At 42.5% G+C, this 21,286-nt stretch overlaps 1 protein-coding gene across 2 annotated transcripts in view; it reads right to left on the bottom strand.

Annotated features, from left to right (window-relative positions):
• Nucleotides 1-19,076, bottom strand: part of fmnl1b (formin-like 1b) — a 32,797-nt gene extending 13,721 nt beyond the window's left edge. Inside the window, exons 1-9 of one of the 2 annotated variants that reach the window (XM_076970346.1) lie at nucleotides 18,239-19,076; nucleotides 8,389-8,472; nucleotides 7,204-7,284; nucleotides 6,901-6,974; nucleotides 4,842-4,925; nucleotides 4,611-4,733; nucleotides 3,721-3,808; nucleotides 2,004-2,080; nucleotides 503-596 (exon numbers count right to left, since the gene is read on the bottom strand). In XM_076970346.1, the coding sequence (XP_076826461.1) occupies nucleotides 503-596; nucleotides 2,004-2,080; nucleotides 3,721-3,808; nucleotides 4,611-4,733; nucleotides 4,842-4,925; nucleotides 6,901-6,974; nucleotides 7,204-7,284; nucleotides 8,389-8,472; nucleotides 18,239-18,394 (861 nt within the window). In that variant the 5' untranslated portion in view covers nucleotides 18,395-19,076. Of the gene's footprint in view, nucleotides 1-502; nucleotides 597-2,003; nucleotides 2,081-3,720; nucleotides 3,809-4,610; nucleotides 4,734-4,837; nucleotides 4,926-6,900; nucleotides 6,975-7,203; nucleotides 7,285-8,388; nucleotides 8,473-18,238 lie in introns of those variants that run through there. The other variant, XM_076970347.1, reaches the window with a different exon arrangement.
• Between the last annotated feature and the right edge of the window lie 2,210 nt (nucleotides 19,077-21,286).

A 21,286-nucleotide genomic window follows, 5' to 3' on the forward strand; every position in this document is an offset into this window, starting at 1 on the left:
ACAGCTGATTTGAATTCTAAGTCAAATGAGGTGGCTGAATTTGGAACAAGGAAGTGGAAACCAACCAGAACATAGAAATGTCTTCGAGAGGCCCTGTTGAAAACAAAAACACCATCTGACCTGGTGCTCAACACGCTGGTCTCCCCCCTCGCCAGTGTCTCCAAAGAACCCGAGACCAGCGTTCTGGTCTAGACCGCAAACACTGAATCAGGGTCATCAAAGCCTTCAACCTTGTGTGCATGTGAGACACAGAGACCCACGTTGTGGGTTGAGTGTGTGTGTTTCCTATATTCACAACCAGCTGCCCTTGTGACCCGGTGTTGCCCCAGAAACCGAGGCAGAACACTGACGCCACACGCCCCCCCCCCGGTGGTCAGCTGGTCAGACGGCGTGTTTGGGGGGAGGGGCACCGGGGTTGAGGGGTTATGGGGCAACAGGTGAAAAAAGAACCGAGGAGATTGCTCAGCCATATTTAAAGGAAGAGAAAAGCCACATCTCCCACCTCTTTGAAGTTGTTGAACGCTGAGAGGATGATGGCGTGTCCCCCTCTCACCAAACACACAGCAGCTAACAACTCCAACACCAGAGATCTGGTTCTGCAATACACAGACACAAAACATTTATCATACAGACACATTAAAGACATCCACATCACTGATACCTATATAAACTATATTGCCAAACGTATTCACTCACTTTCCTTGACTCACATATAAGGTTACATGACATCCCATTCCTAATCCGTAGGGTTCAACATGACGTTGGTCTACCCTTTGCAGCTAGAATAGCTTTAACTCTTCTGGGAAGTCTGTCCACAAGGTTTAGGAGTGTGTTTATGGAGATTTTTGAGCATTTTTCCAGAAGTGCATTTGTGAGGTCACATGATAATACTGATGTTGGACGAGTCCTGGCTCTCCACTCTAATTCATCCCAAAGGTGTTCTGTCGGGTTGAGGTCAGGACTTTGTGCAGGCCGGTCAAGTTCATACACACCAGACTCTGCCATCCATGTTTTTATGGACCTTGCTTTGTGCACTGGTGCACAGTCATGTTGGAAAAGGAAGGGGCCAGCTCCAAACTGTTCTCACAAACTTGGGAGCATGGAATTGTCCAAAATGTCTTTGTATGCTGAAGTTCCTTTCACTGGAACTAAGGGGCTAAGCCAGGTCCTGAAAAACAACCCAACACCATAATCCCCCCTCCAACAAACTTTACACTTGGCACAATGCAGTCAGACAAGTACCGTTCTCCTGGCAACCGCCAAACCCAGACTCGTCCATCAGATTGTCAAATGGAAAAGCACGATTCGTCACTCCAGAGAACGCCCCTCCACTGCTCTAGAGTTCAGTGGCGGCGTGCTTTACACCACTGTATCCAAAGCTTTGCATTGCACTTGGTGATGTATGGCTTGGATGCAGCTGCTCGACCATGGAAACCCATGAAGCTCTCTGCACACTGTTCTTGAGCCAATCTGAAGGCCACATGAAGTTTGGATGTCTGTAGTGACTGACTCTGCAGAAAGTTTGCGACCTCTTTGCAATATGCGCTTCAGCATCCGCTGACCCCGCTCTGTCCGTTTACGTGTCCTACCACTACCATTTTCTTATAATAGATCTGACAGTTGACTGTGGAATATTTAAGAGCGAGTAAATTTCATGACTGGATTTGTTGCACAGGTGGCATCCTATCACACTTCCATGCTGGAATTTACTGAGCTCCTGAGAGCGACAAATTCTTTCACAAATGTTTGTAAAAACAGTCTGCATGCCTAGGTGCATTTTTTAAACACTTGTGGCCATGGAAGTGATTGGAACACCTGACTCTGATAATTTGCATGTGTGAGCGAATACTTTTGGCAATGTAGTTTATATCACACGCATCTTCCCCCAGATTGACATACAGTACTTGATGTACTAAAGCCATAAAAATTCATTAAATGGTCCTCACACAAACCAAACACACACACACACACACACACACATACACGCACACACACACTCCTACCTTGCAGTCTTGTTGTTGAGGCTTAGCGTGATCTCATTCACACACCGTGGATGGCCCATCACCTGATTAAATCCAGACTGAAAGATAGAGCGAGAGATATTACACACGGCCATATTCAAGACCCCAGTCTGCACTATGACGGGCCTGTTGTTTGGGGTGTTGCGTGGGTTTTGTCAAAATTACACATGTAAAGTTTATACTGTTATTTTGTGGAGATGTTAAATCACACCTAACATGCTGCATGTTTACTGTAAGATAGGTGAGGTGCTTTCATATTCGATAAATCATAAGAACATTAGATAATAATGTTACACACAATTATAATCACATTTATAATGGCTTATAAATGCAGGCTTCATAGAAGGTGTTAAGGAACATTACCCTCAGCATCAACAAACAGAGGTTTACAGTATGGAGTACGATCAAGGTTATTTGTAACAGTAACAGTAGCACCAGTGTCCCTTCTAGGACATTGTAGTTTCCCTTGGTCACTGATAACAGGTATTTAATTGGGGAAGATAATAGTTTTCTTCTCTGCATTTCTCCCTGCTGGTTGGACAGTCCTTAAGGTAACTAAAAACTAGGGAGTTTTTCCTTGCCACTGTCAGGACACTGTTGTAAAAAGCGCTATATAAATAAAATTTGATTGATTGATTAAGGTGGTTTATTTTCCAAAAAATCCTTATATTTGTGTAGGATTTGCTTTTAAGTTGTGGAGGCCAGTTTAGAATTCTGGCATATAACTGTGGTGTATAACTCTGGATTATAACTCTGATAACCCTGGAGTATAGCCCTGGAGTATAACTCTGGAGTATAACTCTGGAGTATAACCCTGGAGTATAACTGGTGTATAACTCTGGATAATAACTCTGGAGTATAACTCTGGAGTATTGAACACTGGCATATAACTGACTTATAAGTCTGGCGTATAACTCTAGCTTTAAAAAAAGTATTTTATAGTCATTGCACCTTTGTTTGTGTGCTTAATAGACCCTTCATATTGCATTCTACTGACATGAAGCTGTCCTTCCTATGAACTGATTAGCTTGTCCTTCAGCTAAAAGAGCATAAATGGTTTTGAAATGATATATAAAGATATTTGGTTAAGTTCTTTATTTTGTTTTGACAGATTCAGGATATTTTAGGTTTTGTTTTAGGTTTCTTAAATTTATGTGTACTTTTTTCCTGCAGGCTTTGCCATCTATTTAGGCTATGCCATCTATTATTCTGTATGCCATATGCCCCATATTGGCATGGTAACAATCCCATTTTGTTTTTATTATACTTTCAAAAGTGTTTGTGTTTTTCAATTAAGTGAGGTAACGTAAGTGAAGTAAAAACTGTGAAGTAGTGAGGTAACTTAAGTAGTAAACAACAGAGCTAACAATGGAGTGAACAATATATCTTGCTACCTGCAAAAAGGAGCTTGACAGGCTATGTAAGAATTCCAGTTCTTGTCAAATGTAGATTGTAAATGTAGATTGCATTCAAAACAATCACCCAAAAGGTAGACATTTATCTACACTGGCAACAGAAGAAGCTAAGTTACAGGGCTAACAGGTGAACAATAGCCTAATCTCTTCCCATTCAAACAAGCTCCCCTGTGTCTATGATTTCTGAAACAGCTGCATGGCAACTTTTGCTGGAACTATTTGAACTATTAGAACTATTGAACGATTTCCTATACAAAAAATAACATAATTTGTATGTGTAAAACCTGATAGTTCATGATGGCCCGAATGCATAAGATGCAGAGGTGGAGATGATCCTTCTGGCTGAGCAGACGCGAGTTCCTCTGGGCCTTCCTGTGGTGGAAAGAGTGCAATATGAAAACCTGGGACAGACAGACAGGTATAAGAGGCATTTGCCCACGCAGAACTAGTGCTGATGCTCAGGGTGGATGAAAGGTGGATGCTTGGGTGTATGGCTGATAAGGAGTAGATGAATATGAAAATGAACCAATTAAAACAGAGGACTGTATGGAAGAATGTGGGTGCTACTGCATATAAAAAAAAAAAACCTGCATTGTGTTTATAATCCCCGTAGGGGAAAGATGTTAATGTTTTGGGAACCCAAAAACACACAACACACACTTCTATCACAGGAATGTGTGTGCACATTACAAGCATACATGGACTGTCATTTTCTGGCACAGGAATGCAGACTGACCTGATGAGAGAGAGAGAGAGAGAGAGAGAGAGAGAGAGAGAGAGAGAGAGAGAGAGAGAGAGAGAGAGAGAGAGAGAGAGAGAGTGTGTGTGTGTGCGTTTGTGTTTGCTTCTGTGTTTCCTCAAGCAAACATGAAGCTGTAATCTATGACGTCACATTCGGACAGGAAGTGCCTGCACTGTAGAAAAGGACATAGATGTGTGTGATTACTGCAGGTTTTTCTTGTGTGAGGGAGTTTTGCTATTTCACAATGAGTTTGGGGAATAAATTAATGTTTTTTTTTTCTTCCTGTCATACTGTCAATGTTTTGATGAAACTAGAATGCTAGAACACACACACACACACACACACACACACACACACACACACACACACACACACACACACACACACACTCTTTTATATCTGCAGTCTTAGAGAGTGATGGGAAAGACTCACCGGGCAGTAAAGGAACGGGGGGCGCGTGAGGAATTGTGGGTAGGAGAGTTTGTGGCACTTGTGGTCAAATCGTCCACTGATTTGTCCTGAGAGCTCCCGCTGTCACTGTTCTCTATGTCATACCTGCGAATTAACACATGTAAGGGGCAACTGAGAAATCGAGATTATTTATTTACCTACCAACAATGTTACGCATTAAACACTGTGTGGCTTGACATGAAGTGTACCTACGAGACAACCCGCTGAGCAAAGGACAGGTAGTCCACCAGAACATCCAAACCCTTGTTCTCCTCACTCAGGAACTCCTGAGCCCAGCTAGAGACGGACAAAGAGACAGGCAGGAAGAGGCTCAGGTGAGTGACATTATTCTGGCGACATGATTTCTGTTTGCAGAGACGTTTCAGACATTTCTGACAAGGTTCCTTTCAACACCCTTCAGCAATAAGTATGAGGCTGTGCAGGTAGCAGGCAGAATACTAACACCTGTATTTAACTTCTCATCTGTTGAGGGTGTGAACACGGTGAACATCACAGCCACTCAACACACTAAGATACAACCTCTCAAACACAGACGTAGTGAGTCAGGTAGTATTTTTTTCTTAACATAGTATCAAATTATTCACAGGAGGCCTTGTAAAAGAAAAACCCCTTGGTATCCTGCTTAGCCTACAATAAAAAATGAAAGATTTTTAAAAATCCCACCTGGGAAATTTATATGTAACAGAAAGTATAACAGAAAGTATAAAATGCATTCATATAAAACAACTGAACAAAAATTGCACAAAATCCCTGACAGTTTAGTCACTGTAGTAACAAATATGGGATTTTGTCATTTTGTGATTTTTCCACATTCTGTGGATGTAAAACGTGTTGGGACTCTTAGACAGTAGTTAGATTTTAAAACAGTGTTTAGAATGCAGGCTTCTTTCTGAGCGCGAGTCATCTTTTTATCACTTTACAGGTCAATTGCAAATCAGGAAATTTCCCTTCTACTAAACCTCTCACGCATAGCGACTGAGAGTCTCAAGTGAGTTCCTCTTTGAAGTAATTTCTTCTTGCAACTAGGATCCCGGATCAAGATCAATTTGCCATCAGTAGCTAATTGGACCGCCTTTTGCCTTCAGAACTGCCTTAATCCTTTGTGGCATAGACTCAACAAGGTACTGAAAATATTCCTCAGAGTCTGGTCCATATTGACATGATAGCATCACACAGTTGCTGCAGATTTGTCAGCTGCACATCCATGATGTGAATCTCCCGTTCCACCACATCATAAAGGTGCTCTATTGGATTGAGATCTGGTGACTATGGAGGCCATTCGAGTACAGTGAACTCATTGTCGTGTTCAAGAAACCAGTCTGAGGTGATTCTCGCTTTATGACATGGCGCATTATCCTACTGAAAGTGGCCATCAGAAGATGGGTACACTGTGGTCATAAAGGGATGGACATGGTCAGCAACAACACTCAGGTAGGCTGTGGTGTTGACACAATGCTCACTTGATACTAATGGGCCTAAAGTGTGTCAGGAAAATATCCCCCACACTATTGCACCACCACCACCAGCCTGAACTGTTGATACAAGGCAGGATGGATCTGTGCTTTCATGTTGTTCTTAGCTGACAGGAGTGGCACCCGGTGTGGTCTTCTGCTGCTGTAGCCCATCCACCGCAAGGTTTGACGTGTTGTGCGTTCAGAGATGCTCTTCTGCATGCCTCGGTTGTAACGATTGGTTATTTGAGTTTTGCCGTTTTACCAGCTCAAACCAGTCTGGCCATTCTCCTCTGACCTCTGGCATCAACAAGACATTTGTGCCCACAGAACTGCCGCTCACTGGATATTTCTTCTTTTTTGGACCATTCTCTGTAAACCCTAGAGATGGTTGTGCGTGAAAATCCCAGTAGATCAGCAGTTTCTGAAATGCTCAGACCAGCTCGTCTGGCACCAATAATCATGTCATGTTCAAAGTCACTTAAATCACCTTTCTTCCCCATTCTGATGCTCGGTTTGAACTGCAGCAGATCGTCTTGGCCATGTCTACATGCCTAAATGCACTGAGTTGCTGCCATGTGATTGGCTGATTTGACATTTGCGTTAATGAGCAGTTGGACAGGTGTACCTAATAAAGTGGCCGGTGAGTGTATAGTGCCATTCTCATACACAAGGATGTTTTACAATCAACACACAGTCTTACATTTAAGCAACACACACGGTTGCCTGCAGTAAACCCAACCTCAGTGCTTAAGGTAATGTCTTCCCAGAAATCTTTGTGTGTGTGTTTGTTGTCTTACCCAATGTGGTTGGTCCTTAAGGATATTTCCAGCTCTCTCAAGACTTGTGTTGCCTCTTGGACACGCCTCTTAAACTGACACATAGTTGATTGACACACATTACCAACACCATTTCTCTCTCACTCTGTTTCTCTCTCTCAGGCACACAAAACTAACAAACAATATTCCCTTATGTCTTTGCCTTTATGGCTCTCACACACACACACACACACACACACTCAAGGACCCCCCTCCCTACACACACACACACTTTAGCATACATAACTAAAGAATATTATCCTCCTCTCTCTCACACACACTCACCTTCCTGCCGCCTCCCTGTTCTAAGAAGCTTTTGAGTTTCTGCAGGTATGCCGATGGGGGATTCTTCACCTCAAAGCGCTCCTGAAAATAGAGTATGCATGTGTCCACAGACACACACACACACACACTCACTCACTCACTCAATAGGCTCACATCTGTGCCAGTCTGTAGGATGCTCAGATTCACTGGACTGTGAATGTAGTGTGTGTGTGTGTGTGTGTGTGTGTGTAGGGTGGGGGAGTTGAGAGAGTTAGGCATGTATGGAATAAAACACCCCAATTATTGAAACAAAACTATCTCTCTCTCGCTCTCTCTCTCTCTCTCTCTCTCTCAGTAAGTACTCTAACATTGACATAGGTACTATGTTGAAACAAGTACTCGAATCCTATCCATAATTGTGTTTAATATTTTTTTTCCATTAAATGTGATCCCTGACAACTGAGGTCTGTGAACTAAGGCATCTACTTTTAAAGTTGTAGTAAATCTCAGCATGTTAAGACTGATATTTATTCTACATGTCTTCATATCACACACCACTGCTGATTGGTTTAGGGGGAGCTGAAGTACAGCTGGTGGTACACAGTACGAGCTCAATGACCTCCTAAGAAAACAGCAAATGATTGCAGAAATACTGCAAACACAGCTTCCTCGTAGTCAAGGGTCTTCAGTGTCTTCAAATTTCAGGACCATCAACTGGACGACAGAGAGGCTCAGGAAAGGCGATTAAACATATATGTGGCACAGAGTTGGGTGCACCGTATGACGCTTCCTGCAGCTGCCCGACGTTAACACAGCTCTCTGAGAACAGATGTACCTGTAGCTGTGTGTAGCTGCTGTGTTTGTATACACAGAAGAACAGGACAGACTCTCTGTCACTAGCCACTGCTATTTTGTATATTTATTTGCATTCGTAATTGCTATTATCTTCAAAGACACTAGAGATATTGCTGTCTTCGAGAGAAAGAGAGACTCCCTCAATGCTGAGTGTGGAATCCATTTGAATCCATTTAATTTGTCTGCACTGTCCTAAAAACCTGAGGGCACGTTGTGAGGGAAACTCCAGACAGCACACTAAACAATGAACAGTGAGTAATTATACCAAGAAAACAGAAGACTCACACACACACACACACACACACACACACACACACACACACACACACACACACACACACACACACACACCTGGTCACAGACTAACTCCCATTTCTTCTCATTGTCGTACTGGCTGAGTAGTTTCACTTTATCAGGAGGAAGATTCATGGAGTTCTGCACACACACATGGACACAGAAAGAGACAACACACATTTTTGACAATATAATCATAGTGCACATGGTTTCTACCTTTCTTTTGTACCAAGAGATAATAACTTTTTCATTACAACAGAATGGGGAATCTTTTATTCAAGACCAGGAACTGGAGTATTATAACCAAGTCTGGGTTCCCGAGTCAGTTTCCCCAGACACTTATAATCACTCAGACCATTCTAGACAGGAGAAAGCTGACCCCAGATCAATACTGATGCAGGAATTATTTTTTTCCAGGCCAAAATGGAACACAGTAATATTCTGCAATGACGCTGCTCAGATGTCAGTATGATTCTATGTGTGTGTGTGTGTGTGTGTGTATCTCCCTGTGTAGTGAGTGCACATGTACAGTTCCTCGAACACAAAACACTTGGGCTCCTCATGCATTATTTAGTATGTTGTCATAGCAACAGGTCTTGTTGCGAACACAGACAATCTACAGGTTTGATAGGATGAAGTTTATACACATACAGTGAGGCGATGATACTAAACTTTATAGACACACTCTTTCCAAAGCACACATGCAAAGAACAAAGACTACATATAGCGCCACCATACTTCGGCTGTTCTACAAAGTTATATACACAAACCAAAAAATATATACAAACATACACACATGCTCCCACAACCAGCTTATTAGACACTGTCCACATCCATTATCCACATTATTAGGAACACCCATCTTCTTTGGGCACTTCACAGTTATCCATTTCCTGCCCGAGGTCCGTCTGATGCCACGTGTGGTTTGTCATCCTCTAGTGTTGTTCATCGCTATTGGGATTCTGATTACGCGGCTACTGTCTCTGTCTTCCCCATTTGTAAGGATGGCGGGTAGCCAACACTAATGTTCACACAGATGGGCATGTAGTTTCAAACCGTACGCCAATCAGGTGTTTGTAATAAATAAACAGTTGTAAAATAAAAGATGGTTTGTGAACATACACAGCTCTCACAAAATTCAAGACCCCAAGATGGCACTGAGCCACAAACGTAAGCAGGCGGGTCCACAGAACAAGACCAACACACACCAGTTTCAGAAAAAGTAAAAAAAAAAAAAAGTCCAAATATCAACGTGAGGTGGTTTAGAATCTCCGATCAACATTGGCTATAATATCACCAGAGGTGGGCAGTCCAGGTTCAGAAAATAAAAGTGAAAAAAAAAAGCTTGATTTTGCTCAGACTTCCTGAATTGTGTTGATTCCACTAATTTTACCTGGCTTGCACTAATTAGAAAATCCAGCAAGCTTGAGCAAAATCCTGATGAGGACTTTTATTTTGTGAACCTGGAATGCCCACTTCTGAATATCACAATAGCTGACTTCAGTTTCTCAGAGAACTGTGGACTTATTTTTTGCTCATTAGGTACATTCCTACGTTTACAGTGCCTGTTTGAATATTTTGTGAGCATGAAACACTGGACTCCTAGGAGCAGTAAAACCTGACTGCAAAATCTGACTTGCTACCTAATTTTTGATAATGAGGTTGTGTCAAGTGTGTTAACATAATCTTCTAAACTAACATTTTTACTTTTCCTCACAACATAACAACCATCTTGTTTGTTGTTGATGTAGAGAAGGTCTGATTTACTACAGGGGTTGAAGCAGACAGACAGTAAAACAAGGTTTCTGTGTCTGGCTGCCTGAATTTTTGTGTTGAAGAAATGCACTCTGATCACTTTTGTGATCTCAAAATTGTTGATGATGCCTTTCATAGATGTCTTTGCAAGAAGATGAAAAATTGATTAACTGAACTGATTAACTGAACAATTAACATCGTTTCACATCTCTGACCACCCAGCCACTGGGCCACCATCTGAGACCCACTTTCCAGAAGATTCTGGCAACGGCTAAAGCTACCTGACCACCTGGAGTTCCTGTGGGGAATGTACCGTGTAAAGAATGGAGCACATAGAAATGCTCCATGTTAAATAGGCCTCACCCTACCCCCTGAACCACTGCTTCAATGCAGTCGCTAATCAAAAAACCCTTTGTTGGGGTTGCATGGCTGTATTACTGCAACGGGAGGCTTAAATGGGGTCCTCCAGGAGCAGGGCTGGGAGACAGGGTCTGGGAACCTCAGGTCCTCACCTTTACCTGGGGCCTCACTTTGGGATTTCACCTTGGCAAACTTTATTTTGTGTGTTTTAGCATAGCCAATCGCTCTGATGAGGTCTGTTCATTATTAGCCTGTCGCTAATAAAACTCCCTGCAGACACTATGCTCAGTGTTGAATGCCAAAGTTGCAGCGATGACTGACAGCAAGCTTCCATGTTTTTGGGGGAAACTTGTGGATGGATCGTTTGTAGAAGATCAGCTATATGGCATTCAACACTGTTAGCATTAGCAATGCCAACTGTTGGTACTATTGTATTATACCGAATGCCCCAGATGAATTTCAGGGACCCTCTGCAACTGGCTGCAATTCCTAACTGTGTCTCTGATAGGAGAGTAGTAATCAATAGCAATCTAGTTCATACAGTGTTGAGCTAATACTAATGGACCAGTATTCTCCACATTACTCTATCTTTGTCATTTTCTTGTTACTGTTCACCGTCATTAATATTCTTAGCAGCAAGACATGCTCCTTTTATGTGGTAACACTTTAAACCACTCACTCTCTCTCTCACACACACACACACACACACACAGTTTTATTCCCATGAGTGCGGTTTCATTAGTATACTGCTGTGGCCTATATTACAGATCATGTCTGTGGGAGGAGAGCTAGTGATCTGCAGAAATATATCCGTAGGGCAAAACTAATTCTCTCTCTCTCTCTCTCTCTCTCTCTCTCTCTCTCTCTCACACACACACACACACACACACACACACACACACACACAAACTTTCTTTATTTGTCTTTATTTGTCTCTGTCTATCCATCCTCCTCTTGTTTCATGAAGATACACTGTTCAGCATACCACATTTAATGATTTACATGTTATGTTTTTTTAAGACGCTCCAATCTCTAATATCTAATAATAGTCTCTGTTCCTCATCCTCAGTAGAAAAGGAGGGTACGCAGCAGGAGTCTCAAGGACAAACATGCCCTCTGAACTGTGTTGTGTCAGCCTGCTTTTCTGGGTTTCAGTGGGGTGTGTTTGGTGCTGTGTCACCAGTGGTTCTGCTGAGCACAGGCTGGGTTTGCAGACCCAGTTGCTATAAGGAGCTTTGGATCATGGTGCTGATGTTTGACCATCGACCTTGCCAAGAATCAAATGGTGGGAAGATAACAGTGTGCTCTGGATGACAAGATATCAAAACTGCATGGTAGGACAGTGGTCCTATGAATGAGTGAGAGAGAGAGAGGGAGAGTGAGAGAGAGAGAGGGAGAGTGAGAGAGAGAGAGGGAGGGGGAGAGAGGGAGAGGGAGTGAGAGGGGGACAGTGTGCTCTCTAGTTTCATGGATTGTTCTCTGTTGTGTAGTCAGCGATAGATTTCAATAAATAATGACTGATCAATAGACACAGATCAGAGTTGCAGGGGTAAGGACACACACACACACACACACACACACACACACACACACACAGGTTAAAGAGAGAGGGAGAAAGTTGAGAGGCAGCACTGGAATACCAGCACTGCGAGCATTTGATCAGAATTAACCATTTTTAACTCTAAACCAGGACCAGGAATCTTTATTAGTTGGATAATTATAATTTACAATCACTTATCTTAAATTACCAAAACAAATATACAAATAAACCTTTATTATTTGCTGTAGTTCAGTCTTACATTGTACAAAGCAAATGAGCCCCACGTCCTGCCCTGAGAGACACACACTCGCCACTTATGTAACGTCAACTCTGAAACACGATTATATGATCTGTGACGTACTTAAAATCATGCAGGATCTTCACAAAGGGAGAGAGAGCTAGACTGAGATGGTGAAAATGCCTTCACTTCCACGTTTGGCTCCATTAACTAATTGGGTTCGTTTGGATAATGAAGGACCTGTCTGAGATTGCCCTCAGCCCGTCTGCTTGGCAAGATTAATACAGCCCTTCACCCAATCTATAATGAACTCTCATTGATTTTTAAACACATGCATGCCGGTCTAAGCATAATACTGATGCCCAAACTTGGATGTTATAGATGTAAGACACACACCCAAGCTCAGTGTACTCCTTTGGGTGTGAATGTGCAAGTATTTGTGTGTGTGTGTGTGTGTATGTGTGTGACTTCACCGTCATAGCTTCGAATGCACATCGGTTTCATCTCATACGTTACACTGTGAGAAATAGGACATCACCTGTAGGCACCACCACGGTCCATGTCGCAAAGCACTTTACCACACCTGAGATGTTTCACTTAGGGATATCAAGCAGTGCAGATCACGCAATCCTTCACGAAACACGAAATCACCACTATGTGCTATACCCTGCCCACAGTTGTAGCGACATGCCCAAAAGAGATGCCAGCAACTATGTTTGTATTTCTACGCTGTGCTTTATTTTATACCATTTAGACTCTCTCATGGAGTATTCCTACAGGGGGTATCTAAGGTGTCTGGTGCAGGAGCCATATTAGTACCGGGAGTCAGGATGGACATCGTATAGAGACACTGACAGAGAATGGACATACAGAGTGATGTGGAGACACTATGAAGATGGACATACAGGCTCATGTGGAGACACTGAGTGAGGAATCACAGTGTCATGTGGAGACACTGAGTGAGGAATCAGTCATGTGGAGACACTGAGTGAGGAATCAGTCATGTGGAGACACTGAGTGAGGAATCACAGTGTCATATGGAGACACTGAGTGAGGAATCACAGTGTCATATGGAGACACTGAGTGAGGAATCACCAACAGTGTCATGTGGAGACACTGAGTGAGAAATCACAGTCATGTAGAGACACTGAGTGAGGAATCACAGTGTCATATGGAGACACTGAGTGAGGAATCACAGTGGCATATGGAGACACTGAGTGAGGAATCACAGTGGCATATGGAGACACTGAGTGAGGAATCACAGTGTCATATGGAGACACTGAGTGAGGCTAGACAGACACAGTCATATGGTAACTCACGTCAAGGGGCGTGTTGGGGGCAGCAGGTGTTACAGTAAATAAATAAACAAATTCCTGCATTTGGCAGTTATTTGTGAATAACTGCAGTGTTGAAACCTCCTACAGATGCTAGTAGTGAATCCTCATTTTGCATAATGAGAAACACTAGAATTGTGTCCATGAAAAGTCTTTAAAAGCAACCACTGCTGATAAAAATGCATAATTCTAGATAAAATCAAAACAATTAAGAAAAAAATTAATTCACAGATATTTGTATTTATTATTTTGATCCGGGAGTCCTCAACAGGGGTTGAACACTTATGTTGAAGAACTCCAAAACAGATATCATGAGCACTTATGAATCAGATTTGGTCTATGAAAGCAATATGGCGTATAAAGATTATGAGCTCGACAGAGCATTGAGTCTGCTTGATTTACCTCCATGTCTAGCTGTGGGACTGGCTGAATTAGCATGGAAGGCAGCACAGGAAGTCCCTGCAATAACTAAACCGAAAAGCTAATATCTACAGCAGCTACCCAAGTTTTACCATCTGGAACCACACAAAAGCGACAATATGGTGTTAACAATATTTACACTAGAAATATTGGTCAGTGATAACAACAGCTATTGAGATACTTGACACGCCACATAATGGTCTTTGGGCACACATGCCCGCCCACATCCACACACCTACGCTCTGCACTCTTTCCAGACTGCGACAGTTTCAGCTTTTATTGATATCAATGTGACAGCATATCCGTAGTGACTAGCATAGCTGCTTTTATGCTAATCCACTGTTCCACTATTCTATATGTGGTGGAGTGAATATGCGTGAAGAGATTGGCCCATATGGCTGGACTTTTGTCATAACAGGCCTGCTGCACCGTGATGGTCATGGCAGTTGTTGAGATTTACATTTTAATCCCTTCATATATTGTTTACATTACAGTATTGATCAAGCAGCTTATCATAATCCATATATAATTTGACCAGTCTTAAAGTATTAATCAAACTTCTAATATTAATCACTTTGTTTTGCTTACAGTATAGTATTAATCAAATAGCTAATTATCAAGTGTGTCTGAGAAAAGGCCTGTATGCTCTGTCCCATATTCCAAGTGCCTGTCGTTTTCTAAAAGAACAGGATGCTTAAGAAGAAGAACAAGAATGTATATCAGTTTGACAGGACCAGGAAGCGAAGGCCTCTCTCCCACTCTTAGTAAGGAAACATCTGTATGTTTAACGTATGTGATCTACGTGCAACTCCTATGTATGGAACCACTATTAAGTCTGTGAAAATCATAATTGGCAAAAGTCATTGTAAGATTTAGGGAAAAAACAAGATGAGCTCAGCGGATTGTGAATGTCTTAGACAATCAGCCTTTGTCTAACAGGCTAGGTTAGGGAAAGTCCAAAAGAAACGGGGGGGCTTATACCCAGGCCACACTATATAGAACAGGAGGAAAATGTGTCAGGCAGAGACCTGCGCACAGAGCCATAGGGTAGAGTAGATAGGCTTGTGTGTGTTCTCTCCAGAGCGCTCTGTATTTTTGTATACATTTAATAAAAGGATAAAGACAAGACTGGTAATGTTTTCTCTTGCAATCAACGAGCATGCTGTGCTAGGTGAAAGAGGACCAAAGCACGACACAGTGCAGGATTCAAGAGGGCTGGCAGCACGGTGGTCGTTAAAGGGGGTGGAGAATATGTTTATATTTACAATATACTCCCAGTGTGCTTGTGCGTACATGTGTGTGTGTGTGTGTGAGAGAGAGAGAGAGAGAGAGAGAGAGAGAGAGAGAGAGAGAGAGAGAGAGAGAGAACCTAAAGATCTGGAGTAGAGAAGTGGAGATACATTATTATGCTGATTTGTATGCAAAGGACTTGTGCCTGAGAGGCTTTGAAACAAGAACGTCCGTCCCACAGAGACCTCCCCTTAGCACGTATTTACCACAGTAACACTAGTTCACAGAGAGACCTCCCCTTAGCATGTATTTACCACAGTAACACTAGTTCACAGAGAGACCTCCCCTTAGCACGTATTTACCACAGTAAAAATAGTTCACAGAGAGACCTCCCCTTAGCACGTATTTACCACAGTAACAATAGTTCACAGAGAGACCTCCCCTTAGCACGTATTTACCACAGTAACAATAGTTCACAGAGAGACCTCCCCTTAGCATGTATTTACCACAGTAACACTAGTTCACAGAGACCTCCCCTTAGCATGTATCTACCACAGTAACAATAGTTCACAGAGAGACCTCCCCTTAGCACGTATTTACCACAGTAACAATAGTTCACAGAGAGACCTCCCCTTAGCATGTATTTACCACAGTAACACTAGTTCACAGAGAGACCTCCTCTTAGCACGTATTTACCACAGTAACAGTAGTTCACAGAGAGACCTCCCCTTAGCACGTATTTACCACAGTAACACTAGTTCACAGAGAGATCTCCCCTTAGCATGTATTTACCACAGTAACAATAATTCACAGAGAGACCTCCCATTAGCACGTATCTACCACAGTAACACTAGTTCACAGAGAGACCTCCCCTTAGCACGTATCTACTACAGTAACAATAGTTCACAGAGACCTCCCCTTAGCATGTATCTACCACAGTAAAAATAGTTCACAGAGACCTCCCCTTAGCACGTATCTACCACAGTAACAATAGTTCACAGAGAGACCTCCCCTTAGCACATATTTACCACAGTAACAGTAGTTCACTGAGAGACCTCCCCTTAGCACGTAACTACCACAGTAACAATAGTTCACAGAGAGACCTCCCCTTAGCACGTAACTACCACAGTAACAATAGTTCACAGAGAGACCTCCCCTTAGCATGTATCTACCACAGTAACAATAGTTCACAGAGAGACCTCCCCTTAGCACGTATCTACCACAGTAACAGTAGTTCACAGAGACCTCCCCTTAGCACGTATCTACCACAGTAACAATAGTTCACAGAGCTGTAGCTAGTTGCTGTCTCCTCCGCCCACAAATATTATACATTGTCTCTCTCACAGTAGACATTTCAGGACACAAAAGATCTTACAAACATCTTGCCATGGTCATACAGTTCTACCTTTGCAATAGTTGACTAAATGAAGACTTGGAGACATTAACAATTGCAAATCCAACCTGGTAATGTAGACGTCTCGAGGTGCTGCTAGTTTCCGGGGCCTTTGGTCTTTAGTTGTGGTATGTGAGGCCTGATCAGTCTGCAGACTGTGTGATTGACAAGGAACCGCTGGTCAGAACAGCAAGCAACAATGGATACCAATGGGCAAGAGACCATAGTCCCATAGGTATCCATTGCTGCTTGCTGTTCCGATCAGCGGTATCCCTCTTATCTACTCCCTGGGTCGATGTGGACACACAATCGATTGATAACCATCTTATTGACGATCATTTTTTACTACGTAGGGATTCTGATTATTTAGTAGTGGAACTCTTTAGGTTACTATAGTTCTTTGGTTATCAACTACTTCTACAGTTTGATATTTGCCTAATTGTTTCTGAACAGTGCACCAAAGTACCGCTTTTGGCACATCTGATGTCTTTGTGTAGCTCTAATAGATTTGATCTGTTTTGTTTAGTCTCGGGTTGTGCTGTTTATTTTCGTGACGTCAAAACTTCTTTGTTGTGAGACAGCAGAAAGAGGCTTCAGATGTTAACACGCTCATCTGGCTACCTGTGTTCTGGGGTCGGCTGTAAAACTTTTGCTAGCTTTACGGCTCATGCGCTAATGAGAGAACACAGCTGTCCAAGAAACAACCGGACCGAAAGGATTGTGTATAAAATGGGCTTTATTTCCTGAACAGTCTAGTGCATGTAATTACGGTCAAACTGAAGTTGAGCATCATCACTATACATTATAGGAACCTGCACATCTGTATGTTTAGTGAGCCGGAGACAATAATTAAATCCCTTGCAGACGCCCTGGCTGGCATGTCGGTAAAGATAACAACGTTTCTTGCATATTGCACATGCTTGAGCAAATATGCTGATCACCAATCATCTTTCTGTTCCTTTGACGCACATGCACGCATTTGGACGGACACACACACACACACGCACGCACGCACGCACGCACACACACACACACACACACACACACAAGCATTCAGTCCATGTAACACTGGGGTAATAACACCAAACTGGTGATACCACTGAACACGCAATCCAATCCGAACCCTGAAATGGACTGTTTGGTTCTTCTCTTCCCAAACATGTAGGCAGACGGGTCCAGGGATGAGCTTATCTGGTTAGTGAGGGCAGAGTGAGGTTACTGTGTACGCCCAGCAGTATTTAGTCAATGAAGTACCTTCAATATGCAACACTGTGTGTGGCAGAGAGAGCCAGAGGCTGCAGTAAAAGTTAGAGCATCACTAATTTACACATATGCATGAACTGCAGCACTATGTTCTGATGATCAGCAGATGTGTAAGGAACCCACACACACAGACACAGACACCTCACTGGTAAAGACTACAAAGTAAATAATCTATAGTAATCTTAAACTTAGATCTACATGCCAGATTGCCACAATCTGTAATAGTTACCAAAGTTCAGATCAAAGCTTCTGAGACTGAAATTAAGACAGACATGTAATAAAAGACCCCAGCATCCTCAGTGTTGCAGGTGAACTCTTTATGTGTGTGTGTGTGTGTGTGTGTGAGTGTGTGTCCAGTACTATCCAGTACTCACCAGAACAAGGTTGAATTTCTCCTCTAGCTCTTCCTCTGGGGGTAAGGGCAGTTTAGGGCCTGAGGGTTGTTTCTCGCCCCCAGGGTGGAGGACACTTTGGGGCCCCTTCACATCTGTCCCAGGGGACACGTCAATACTACCCGCAGCATTCCCCATGGTGCACTGTCAGTCACACACACTCGCTTGTGTCAGCAAATACAGCCTCATGGGACGCAAAATGTGGCCCTCACAGATTCAGCCACACCCCGCAACTTCACACCATCAAACCCGATCGCAGAGGACAGTTTCCGAGGACAGGTCGGAACATCCACCTGGAGAAGAATTTTATAATGAATCTAAAAATCCCAAGGTTCACTTTGGGAGTCTAATTAAATCCAACCAGAATTGTTTAATTCCAAGTGAGTGGCACTCCAGTGACAAGAGAATCTTAGCTCTGCTTTTAGTGACAGCAAAGTTTTTCTGATTGTTAGTCCCTCAAAAAATGAATCCTTCTAAATTCCTCTCACTTACACTTCAATTTAGAATTGAGCAAATAAAAAGTAAGAAGTCGTGAATATTAAATATTATGTCAAGAACAGACCAGGATCACAAGGATCCAGGAACGGGAGACGAGCCCAATCAGAGATGAGTGAGAGAGACAAGAGAGACAAAAAATACATTCATCTGAAATAGCTCAGCAGTCTCAGGTCCAGTTCTGTCGTTCTGGGTTCAAATGTGCTCCTACAGGCTCCCACAGTCCACCGTGGAGAGAGTGACAGAGGCAGGTAGAAGAGAGGACTGAGAAAGACTGTGAGCACTCCCTCACTGGACCAGCATATGCAGACAGAGCAACTCGCAAGAATTTCCACTGGGTCCTAATGCCATTTGATTTACCTGACGTTTCTGCTCAGCTTCTGTGCTTTTGCTGGTATAACAAGAGGTTCCTAAGAGTTTAGAAGTTTCTAAATATGACTTCTCACAAACAGGTGTTACTCATTTGTTGGAGGACTTTCTACAGAGTTCTTTGTGGAGATTTTACAGTAAGTGTAAATACTAAGGTTAATACACTGTACCTAAATACTATTTTAGGTCTACACATAACCAATCTTAACAAAGGCATTTATTGGAGTTTATAAAGTTAAATGGTTGTTATTAGTATAAAGTGATAATTATATATAATTAATTATTAACATGCTAGATATTGACCTTGTAATTTGTATATAGTGCAAATAACCTTGATAATGTTTTCTGACTTTAATATGCAGGTGCTACTAAAGACCTTGGTGAACTGTATCACGTATGTTACATTGTAAGATGAGTTAGAAAGAACACTGCAGTGTTACAGCTCTTCAAGACTGCATGCTTGCTGAATAGGCCAAACCAAGACAAATGATAGTTTGGTGCCATCTAGTGTTGCTAACAGATCAGATCAGAGAGCAGAGGTTTCTTAAAACCCTTTAGCACTTTTTAAAATAAACTTAATTGCACCAGTTTGCCAACTTTCAAGGAGCAATAAGTCCTTCTTAACACTACAAAGTAACAAACAAGTTATTTTCAACAAGTGATTTTCTCTCACATAAAGTTTAAGAAGCAAACTGCTCTATAGACCTGCCAGTGTAGGGGCAGTGTAGACCTGCCAACCATCCTGGTCATTTGCTGTAATGTCAGCTCCTCAATCACCAAGCTGTGTAACATCCTGGAGCTAAGAGATGGACACAAATGCTGAGGAGAGCAGGGTTTATTAGCTGGGGTACTGACGACTACCACCAGTAACCTCCTCTAGCTGAGCCGTACAGACCCAGAGGGTAGGAGAGAGACAAGGCATAATTAATTCAAATAAAGACACCTTTAGAACCCAAAACCCAGATAGAACAACTCAGATAGCAAAATAAAAGGACTACAATAAATACAAGAGCTAAAAACACAGGAGAGACAAGAAGCATAAAGACAAAGGAACAACATGCCCAATTGTTGTAAAAGACACAGGAACAAACCAAACATAAGTTCAGACTAGGAATACTAACACAAGCAAACTAACACAAGGAGAATGACACAATTAACATACAACCAGGGACTGAAACACAGGGAGTATAAGTATCAAACCAATTAAGACATAAACCAGAAACACCTGAGAGGAAAGCAAGGGAGGCGGGACAGACAAGACAAGGTGAGGAACAATGGAAGACATGGACAGGACTGACTGGGGAACGGATCTAGACAAGGTTAAACAGAAGACATGGACAGGACTGACTGGGGAACGGATCTAGACAAGGTTAAACAGAAGACATGGACAGGACTGACTGGGGAACGGATCTAGACAAGGTTAAACAGAAGACATGGACAGGACTGACTGGGGAACGGATCTAGACAAGGTTAAACAGAAGACATGGACAGGACTGACTGGGGAACGAATCTAGACAAGGTTAAACAGAAGACATGGACAGGACTGACTGGGGAACGGATCTAGACATGGTTAAACAGAAGACATGGACAGGACTGACTGGGGAACGGATCTAGATATGGTTCAACAGAAGACATGGACAGGACTGACTGGGGAACGGATCTAGATATGGTTAAACAGAAGACATGGACAGGACTGACTGGGGAACGGATCTAGACATGGTTAAACAGAAGATATGGACAGGACTGACTGGGGAACGGATCTAGACATGGTTAAACAGAAGACAAGGACTGGAATGACTGGGGAACGGATCTAGACAAGGTTAAACAGAAGACATGGACAGGACTGACAGCAGGAGTGGATCCATATGTGACAGCTCTCTTTATTTGGAGGCTGAACGTGATTTTTTTTCATGTAGCTGCATTATACAATGTATTTATTGAATAAATTATATACACCATTAAATATAAATTTGTGGCTATATTTATCATAAACTCCTAACAGTATATGAACAGTATATGGAAGACTTTAACCTTATTTAATCATAATGAATGACTGGTTATTCTGGTATGATCACCAGTATAATGGTCAGCCTTCATTTGTGAACCAACCTAACCAAAAATTAAGTCCTGTTAGTCTTCACAGGTGTACCAGGCACAGGGCAACAC

Source organism: Brachyhypopomus gauderio, chromosome 13, assembly GCF_052324685.1.
Source record: "Brachyhypopomus gauderio isolate BG-103 chromosome 13, BGAUD_0.2, whole genome shotgun sequence".
Taxonomy (NCBI): domain Eukaryota; kingdom Metazoa; phylum Chordata; class Actinopteri; order Gymnotiformes; family Hypopomidae; genus Brachyhypopomus; species Brachyhypopomus gauderio.